This window comes from Leptonychotes weddellii, unplaced genomic scaffold (assembly GCF_054177405.1).
Source record: "Leptonychotes weddellii isolate Sample4059 unplaced genomic scaffold, ASM5417740v2 HiC_scaffold_6946, whole genome shotgun sequence".
NCBI classification, from domain to species: domain Eukaryota; kingdom Metazoa; phylum Chordata; class Mammalia; order Carnivora; family Phocidae; genus Leptonychotes; species Leptonychotes weddellii.
Window position 1 is genome coordinate 1 of NW_028038901.1, and position 9,801 is coordinate 9,801.

The following is a 9,801-nucleotide window of genomic DNA, read 5'->3' on the forward strand; positions in this document are numbered from 1 at the left end:
CGCCTGACCGAGACTGAGATTTCTTTTTTTTTTTTTTAAAGATTTTTATTTATTTATTTAACAGAGAGAGACATAGCGAGAGCAGGAACACAAGCAGGGGGAGTGGGAGAGAGAGAAGCAGGCTTCCCACCGAGCAGGGAGCCCGATGTGGGACTCGATCCCAGGACCCTGGGATCATGACCTGAGCCGAAGGCAGACGCTTAACGACTGAGCCACCCAGGCGCCTGAGACTGAGATTTCTGAAGAGAAAGTAAAAGTAGATCCAGAAGACACAAGGCAGGGCTTCCCCACCTCCAGCTGTTTTTAGAGAGCAGAACAAATGACTCAGGCCGAGGTGACTTTCGGTTTGTTTTATTCTTTCCTTTGTTCCCTAACAGAGTTGTAGAGGCCTGTAAGAAATCAGTTGCATTAGGGGCACCTGGGTGGCTCAATGAGTTAAGCCACTGCCTTCGGCTCAGATCCTGGGGCTCCTTGCTCATTGGGAAGCCTACTTGTCTCGCTCCCTCTGCCTGCCGCTCCCCTTGCTTGTGCTTTCTCTATCAAATAAATAAAATCTTTAAAAAAAATCAGTTGCATTAATGTGAAAAGCATACATATATCTTTTATCTGCCATATACATATGGATGGTATTTCTAGGTTAATGAGAATGAACTTATACAGGTTTTCTTTTTTCTTTTCTTTTTTTTTTTTAAAGATTTTATTTATTTGACAGAGAGCGACAGCCAGAGAGGGAACACAAGCAGGGGGAGTGGGAGAGGGAGAAGCAGGCTTCCCGCAGAGCAGGGAGCCCGACGCGGGGCTCCATCCCAGGACCCCGGGATCATGACCTGAGCCAAAGGCAGCTGCTCAACGACTGAGCCACCCAGGCACCCTGGTTTTCTTTTTTTAAGATTTATTTATTTGAGAGAGAGTGCACATGCCCGTGAGTTGGTGGGGGAGAGGCAGAGGGAGAGTGAGAGAGAAACTCAAGCACTCAGTGTGGAGCCCAACATGGGGCTCAGTCTCACGACCCTGAGATCATGACCCCGAGATCATGACCCCAGCCCAAACTAGAAGTCGGACACTCAAGGGATTGCTCCACCCAGGTGCCCCTGAACTCAACATGCTATACAAACTTCTCTTTGGATGAATGGATGGATGACTGTGCACAATTACAGAATATTTAATCAGGCGTTTACTCTTCCACAATGTGTCAAAATAAAAACCCTGCTAGAAATCTAGATACAGCCTATAGAGTGGAAATAAGCAGAAAAATTTTAACATTTCTTCTATGTCATCAAAAGGATATCACTTCATTAGAAAACACTGTTATTACAGGAATCCCTGACATTTGATGATGTGGCCGTGGACTTCACCTGGGAGGAGTGGCAGCTCCTGGCCCCCGCCCAGAAGGACCTGTACCGGGATGTGATGTTGGACAACTATAGGAACCTGGTGTCAGTGGGTGAGGACAACTCCCTAGCGTCACTTGGAGGGTCCTCATCAGTGGCCTTTCCTTTCTCAGCTTTTTTTATTTTTTATTTTTTTTAAAGATTTTATTTATTTATTTGAGACAGAATGAGAGAGAGAGAGCGAGCACATGAGAGGGGGGAGGGTCAGAGGGAGAAGCAGGCTCCCTGCCGAGCAGGGAGCCCGATGTGGGACTTGATCCAGGGACTCCAGGATCATGACCTGAGCCGAAGGCAGTCGCTTAACCAACTGAGCCACCCAGGCACCCCCCTTTCTCAGCTTCTTAAAGCTCTGTAGTGTCCGTGTTGCTCTGAAGTGAGATTTTCAGTCCCTTCCCTGGCTCCAGACACGGATATATTCTCCCTTCTCCTGAGTGAAGACCTTAACTTTGTAGGTGTAAAAATTGTTTTGTCCTAACATCGTGTGGTCTTCCCAGACCCCAAGCCCAATTAGTGTGCCTAAGTCTTCTATCATTTACCATGAACAGGTTTTCACACCAGCAAACCAGATGTGCTCTCCAAATTTGATGAAGGAGAACCAACATGGACAGTGGAAGATGGTATCCCCTGTCAAACCCTTTCAGGTGAGTGAGAGAAGCAGGAGGGAACCAGGCTGTGGAAATCATATTCTAGTTGGTAGAGGAATCACAGCTGTGAGAGGGTTGGGGGATAGGTACGCAGTGCCTCCCTGCATCTCTCTCCTGATTTGCAGCCTCTTTTTTCTTTGTAGGAGTTTCGAGTAAAATGTATTCCATTTGTCTCTTCTGGGATTTGATCCCTGTTTATTTTATTTACATCTTGAATTTTGTTTGCATGGTTTCCTTTTTCTTATAATTTGCAGATCTTTCTCTTCTTACTCTTCCACCTTCCTTGCTGTAAAAGGCCTCTGTCCAAAGAGAAAACTGAATTCGTCATTGTCTTCTAACTACTGCACCTTTCTGTCCCATTGGTATTGATATTCCTTCCTAACCTTCACCCTATCCTGGATGATGTACCCCCAAAGTAAACTGGTTTTCACTGGGCTCTTGTCCTCACTCTGAGGTTCTCCAAAGGTTCAGTTTTCCGTTTTCTCATCTGGTCTTCTAACCCTTCAAACTTTTCTTTATTCTAATAAGCTAAGGTGCTTCTGTTCTCTGCAGGACACTATCAAATTGACATCTGCCCAATGTGATCTACCAGACTTTAGTTCTGTATAGTTCACTCATCCTTATGGCAATTCTCCTGAGTTCCCAGTAAGTGCAAGGAATTTGCATCACCTTCCCTCCCAGAAAACCCTTTTAAGTTTAGGTTCTTTATACTCCTGTGCATCTTACATTCTGGCCATCCAGGCATTTCCTCAAATGCTCCCTACCTGTAGAGCTCTCTTCTTTAAAAGAATCTGCTGTTTATGATGGATTTTAACCAGAAAAGTACTTCAGCATCCTACATTCCCAGTTACAGCCTAAACAAGATTATAACACTCATGCGTACTTTGACTTAATTCCTTTGTGTATTTACTAATTCTGGCCTTCCTTCCAGTTTATTGTAGCTGTTACCATCGTATTGACTTCCTGAAAGCTTTCTTTTTTCCATCATATTCTGAGGACATTAAGTCCTAGTTAACCACATCACTTGTTATAGACATGAAATTATTCTCTCAGTGTCTCTGTGATAATAGTGTTTCTTGCTCACACAGAGATTTCCATTTTCTTCTCTAAGCTCCCCAGTGTGTTCCAGACATGTGATTGCTTACTTGATTCATTTTAAAAAATGTTATTTCTTGATAACCTAGGGTAACAGCAGTGAGAAAAAGCATAAAAACAGAGCAAGAGTTTTCGTTCTAAGATTAGGAAACTGAAAACTGATCAAATAAGAAGATACATTATGTGTCTAGAGGGTGACAAGTGCTGTGATGAAATATTTGGAATATAAGGGTGGTAGTAATAGAAGAGCAGGTGCTGGGACTGGGGCTTCTCTTAGGAAAGGGAATGTCTCTGTGAGATGTAGGTTATAGGTTACGTGTGCTTGGAGCTTTGTGCTGTGTCATACTGTTGCTCCCCAAGGCTGACCATGACAATGAATCCTCCAGGGAGGCCTGTTTTCCTCTACTGTGTCACCTGATTTCCTGCATCTCCCTCCATCTCCATTGCTCCTTCCTACCAGTTTTCACAATGTGCAGCTGTTTTACTTGTGTCCTTTTTTGCCCTTTATGGTTTTACCAAAGTGTAGCAGTGTAGGCTCCCTGAACATGAGGACTCTTGTGTATGTCCCTAACATGAGCACCATGCCCTGTGCACAGTAGTCCTCAGTAAGGATTTGTGACGTGAATGAGTCTACCTCTCCCCAGTTTGGATGAGGTGGCCCTCCAACCAGTGGTCTGCTGCTCATGGGAAATTGTGTGTATTTCACAGTCTGCATGTTCTGCAGTATTTGGAAAATAGCCAAAACTGTGTTTATTCATTGTCACTGTTTTTTTCCAATATATAAGGTACATTAAACATGGAGTTTTATTTACACTCATATAGTAGAGTCATCACTAAGTCACCTCAAATGAAGCTATTTAAAAAATACTTTTATTCTAGTCAATGTGATGGAAGAATTCATTATTCTTTTTTTTTTTTTTTAAAGATTTATTTATTTATTTGAGAGAGAGAGAGAGCATGAGAGGGGGAGAGTCAGAGGGAGAAGCAGACCCCCTGCCGAGCAGGGAGCCCGATGCGGGACTCGATCCCAGAACTCCAGGATCATGACCCGAGCCAAAGGCAGTCGCTTAACCAACTGAGCCACCCAGGCGCCCGGAAGAATTCATTATTCTTTTCTAAGAGTCTGGAAACTTCCAGATCACTTACAAAATGAATTCATGGAGAATAGCCTAGAACAATGGCACAAACATAATGCATTTGAGAATTCTGTTCTTCTGAGCAAAACTCATTTTGTGTCAAGGCAAAAGCATGGTATGTTTGACTTAGATGGAAAAATTATGAAACCAAATATAACTTTCCTTAACCACAGCAGAGCCACTGCAGAGCTTACTGTAAGTGAGAAATTCTTTCTTCATTATTAATCACGAACAATTTCAGAGTGAAATTAAATCCCTTGAATGCCAAAAATGCACCAGCATGAAGTGCCAAATCATTAAATATCAGAAAACTAAAAAAATAAAGAAACCTCATGTATGCAGTGAATGTGGGAAAGCCTTCATCAAGAAGTCCTGGCTCACTGATCACCAGATCATTCATACAGGAGAGAGACCCCACAGATGCAGTCTATGTGGGAAAGCATTCTCCAGAAAGTTCATGCTCACTGAACACCAGAGAATGCATACAGGAGAAAAACCTTATGAATGTACTGAATATGGCAAAGCCTTTCTCAAGAAATCACGGCTCAATATACATCAGAAAACACATCCAGGAGAGAGACCTTTTCTGTGCAGTAAATGTGGAAGAGGCTTCATCCAGAAGGGAAATCTCATGGGACATCTGCGGATTCATACAAGAGAGGAAACTTATATATGCAATGAGTGTGGGAAAGGCTTCTGCCAAAGACATGCTTGTCTTTTCACATCAAAGATTTCACACAGGAAAGACTCCTTTTGTGTCCAGTGAATGTGGAAAATCCTGTTCCCAGAAGACAGGTCTCATTAAACATCAAAGAATTCACACAGGAGAGAAAACCTTGTAGATGTAGTGAATGTGGGAAAGCCTTTATCAGGAAGTCACAGCTCATTATACATCAGAGAACTCATACAGAAGAGAAACCATATAGATGCATTGAATATGGGAAATCTTTTCGAGGGAAGTCAGTCCTCAATAAACATTAGAAAATTCATTTAGTCAAGGTAGAGAATCCTCCCTCAGAGTCACAGGTCATCACAGACTAGTGTTGTCCTGCAAGAGAAAAACCTTTTTAATATGGTGACTACGCAAGTGCCTTCTGTGGCTTGCCAGACATCATTAAACATCAGTGGGCTCCTAGCAAATAGAATGTGGTCATAGTGGGACAGCCTGCAGCCAGAAGTGCACCCTCAGGAGACAACAGAGGATTTGCCCAGGACAGAAACCTTATGAATGCAGTGAATGTGGTCATGCCTTCACTGGTCAATTATGTCTTATTTTAGATCACAGAAAACCAGGAGGAAAAAAAACTCAGAAACATTCTATGTGGGTAGTGCCTGGGTGGCTCAGATGGTTAAGCATCTGCCTTCAGCTCGGGTCATGATCCTGGAGTCCCGGGATTGAGCCCTTCATTGGGCTCCCTGCTCAGCGGGGAGTCTGCTTCTCCCTCTGCTCCTTCCCCTGGCTCATGTTCTCTCTCAAATAAATAAAAAAATCTTAAAAAAAACAAAAACCATTCTATGTAGAGAAGGGTTGAGCAAAAAATTCTAGGTCATAGTATGGCTGAAAAGTATATACTGAGAGGAACTATATAAATGCCAAGGCTGGGAAAGCCTGATCTTCTCATCCTATTAAAAATATGTGTTGATACACAGGCATAATCTGATGTTAACCCAAATACGTACATATCAATTTCTCTTTTGTGTCTGTTAAAGGAATAAAGGAAGTCTGAGTTCAACTAAGTAGAGGAATTAAGTAGGTGAGTTTTAAAAACATACAAGAAAATTTGTATCCGGAATGCTGCTATGAAAGAAAAATCAGGAGGGGCGCCTGGGTGGCTCAGTCGTTAAGCATCTGCCTTCGGCTCAGGTCATGATCCCAGGGTCCTGGGATCGAGCCCCACATCGGGCTCCCTGCTCGGTGGGAAGCCTGCTTCTCCCTCTCCCACTCCCTCTGCTTGTGTTCCCTCTCTCGCTGTGTCTCTCTGTGTCAAATAAATGAATAAATAAATAATCTTTAAAAAAAAAATCAGGAAAGGGCTAACATTGGGTGGGTGGGATATGGAGTATGTGTATGTCAATTCAGTTTCTGCAGGCCAAGGTGAAGGATTAATTAGGAACTGGGATGCCTGCTATAAACTCTTAGGGGCACTTATGAAATTGCAGCTTTAGATTGAGTCAGTCCATTCATTTACCAAGTATTTGTCAAATATTTCCTTTGTACCGGGTCCTGTTTGAAGAAGAGTGAGGATACAGTGGTGACCAAAACAGAATAAGCCCATGGTCTCCTGGACACAGCACTGAGGTAACTGGATTATCTTTAACATTTTTTTTTTTTTAAAGATTTTATTTATTTATTTGAGAGAGAGAGTCACAGCGAGAGAGGGAACACAAGCAGGGGGAGTGGGAGAGGGAGAAGCAGGCTTCCCACCGAGCAGGGAGCCCGATGCGGGGCTCGATCCCAGGACCCTGGGATCATGACCTGAGTCGAAGGCAGATGCTTAACGACTGAGCCACCCAGGTGCCCCTCTTTAACATTTTTTAAGTGGGGGCTCCACCCAACATGGGGTAGAACTCATGAACCTAAGATCAAGAGTGGCATGCTCTACCGACTGAGCCAGCCAGGTGCCCCATGGATTATCTTTAAGTGATACCTTTACACACCAGCTATTCTAGTGAGAGGATGTAAATATCTATATTAAGTGAGATGGATATGGAGTCATTGGTTCAAGGAAATAGGACAATATATTGTTGAAGGAGTATATTATTTGGGGGGATGGGGGAAAGACTTATTCATGCTTGTTGAGCACTGTAACACAAATTTATTTTTATTTTTATTTATTTATTTATTTTTTTTATTTATTTATATGAGAGACAGAGAGCATGAGAGGGAGGAGGGTCAGAGGGAGAAGCAGACTCCCTGCCGAGCAGGGAGCCTGATGCGGGACTCGATCCCGGGACTCCGGGATCATGACCTGAGCCGAAGGCAGTCGCTTAACCAACTGAGCCACCCAGGCGCCCTATTTTTATTTTTTTTTTAAAGATTTTATTTATTTGAGAGAGAATGAGAGAGAACACATGAGAGGGGGGAGGGTCAGAGGGAGAAGCAGACTCCCTGCTGAGTAGGGAGCCTGATGTGGGACTCGATCCTGGGACTCCAGGATCATGACCTGAGCTGAAGGCAGTCGCTTAACCAACTGAGCCACCCAAGCGCCCCACAAATTTATTTTTAAAATGCCTATTTCTGGGGCGCCTGCGTGGCTCAGATGGTTAAGCATCTGCCTTCGGCTCGGGTCATGATCCCAGGGTCCTGGGATCGAGCCCCACATCCGGCTCCTGGCTCAGCAGGGAACCTGCTTCTCCCTCTGCCTCTCCTCTTGCTCGTGCTCGCTCGCTCTCTCTCTGTATCTCTGTGTCTCGAATGAATAAATAAAATCTTTTAAAAAAAAAAAGCCTATTTCTTATCTCCTTAAGGAGATTATAAATTCCCTAAGTTTAGTGGCTTTACTTAAATTTTAATTATTTTTCATTAACTTTTTATGTTTAAAAAAATTCAAAACCAGAAAGATGAAAAATCATTGCCTCAGTCACACTAACCACATTTTAAGTGCTCAACAGTCACACGTGACTAGTGGCTGTAGAATTGGACAGCAGAGACAATGAGCAAAGAAGGCGTGACACTGAATGAATCTCTGTCATCATTTCCATTACACCAGAAGGTTATACTGGAGAGTGCTGGTTTTCATGATTTTATATTTCCCAGCACATAGAAAAAAAAAAAGGAACCTAATTATATTTAGATTCTAAAGTGAATGAATATATTAATGGGCTAATCAAATCTGTTGTCACTGAAGGGAAATATGGTTCTAAAGAAAGAACTATCACCCCAAAGTGTTTTCATTGTGATCTGAGAGACTTAATAACAGATTATAAAAGATGAAAGCAGAAAAAGAGGTAATAAAAAGTATTCTTAATCTTTGTGAATAAAGAATTCCCCATCCCTTCATCTTCTGGTCACTCCATCCATCATCTTCAATTGTCATCTCTTCAGTGAGGGTTTTCCTCACTAGGCCAGGTTCTCCAATTTCTGGCCCTCCGCAGAACCATGTTCCTCTGCATATAAGCACTTTATAGACTTGCAGTTTCATATTTTCTGGTGGTGAATGTGAAGATAACACATAGGTTATGTTTTGGGTTGATCCCTGATGTTTTTCACATCAACCTCCAGTGATCTACAGTCCAGATAACTCACATCTCCATTCTTGATTTATTGTGTAATGGTGATGCTGGATGAGAGAGAATAAGGGAAAAGCAGTGAGTTCTCCTAGTGAGAGGAGGACTTGCATTTTAGAGTTCCCTCGTTTGAGGAGCTGTGGCAGTTGATGAGGCAGTATATTTGATGCTGTTTATCTTTTAATTCGAATTTAGTGGATATATACTCAGTAAAGATTCTCTCCATCTCTGAGCCCAAATCCCAGTATTCTTAAAATTGTTTTAACCCATTCAAAATCTTGAAATGCCTATGTGTATGAATTTTTGCCATAAGAGGATTATATAAATACTGTGTGGAGATGAATATTTCATCTTTTCAAGAAGTCATTAAAAAAATACTGGTAGTGGGACGCCTGGGTGGCTCAGTCGGTTAAGCGTCTGCCTTCGGCTCAGGTCATGATCCCAGGGTCCTGGGATCGAGTCCCACATCGGGCTCCCGGCTCAGTGGGGAGCCTGCTTCTCCCTCTGACCCTCTCCCCTCTCATGCTGTTTCTCTCTCGCTCGCTCTCTAAAAAATAAATAAAATCTTTAAAAAAAAAAAATACTGGTAGTTTTATAATTGGCTTTTTAATGGCCACAGACTGCTTGTTCTGTTGAAGAGGTGTGTTTAATTTACCAAACTATCTGCCTGCTGATGTACATTCAGGTTATTCCTAATTAAAAAAAAATTACTTGGGGTGCCTGGGTGGCCCAGTTGGTTAAGTGGCAGACTCTGAATTTCTGCTCAGGTCAGTATCTCAGGGTCCTAGGATCATTCCTGCCTCTAGCTCCACCCTCTGGGGAGTCTGCTTGAAATTCTCTCTCTCCCTCTCCCTCTGCCTGTCCCCTGGCTCTCTCTCGAATAATATAAATCTTCAAAAAAATAAAAACATTACCAAATTTTCTATGGTTAATATGGAGTTTTTTTTTTTAAGATTTTTTTTTTTAAAAGATTTTATTTATTTATTTGAGAGAAAGAGAGAGAGAAACAGCATGAGACGGGAGCGGGTGAGAGGGAGAAGCAGGCTCCCCGTCGAGCCGGGAGCCTGATGTGGGACTTGACCCCAGGACTCCAGGACCATGACCTGAGCCGAAGGCAGTCGCTTTTTTTTTTTTAAGATTTAATTTATTTGAGAGAGAGAGAATGAGAGACAGAGAGCAGGAGAGGGAGGAGGGTCAGAGGGAGAAGCAGACTCCCTGCTGAGCAGGGAGCCCGATGTGGGACTTGATCCCGGGACTCCAGGATCATGACCTGAGCCGAAGGCAGTCACTTAACCAACTGAGCCACCC

The 9,801-nt window shown here is 43.0% G+C and overlaps 1 protein-coding gene and 1 pseudogene across 1 annotated transcript; both read left to right on the forward strand.

Annotated features, from left to right (window-relative positions):
- Nucleotides 1-1,299: 1,299 nt before the first annotated feature.
- LOC102732635 (zinc finger protein 350-like) lies at nt 1,300-6,586 on the forward strand (the record flags this gene model as incomplete). The annotated part of the gene is made up of 3 exons (XM_081811310.1): nt 1,300-1,444; nt 1,937-2,032; nt 6,501-6,586. Coding segments are annotated over 3 exons (249 nt in total), but the record flags the coding sequence as incomplete, so codon positions are not given.
- LOC145719755 (uncharacterized) lies at nt 4,230-5,588 on the forward strand (annotated as a pseudogene).
- Nucleotides 6,587-9,801: the final 3,215 nt, after the last annotated feature.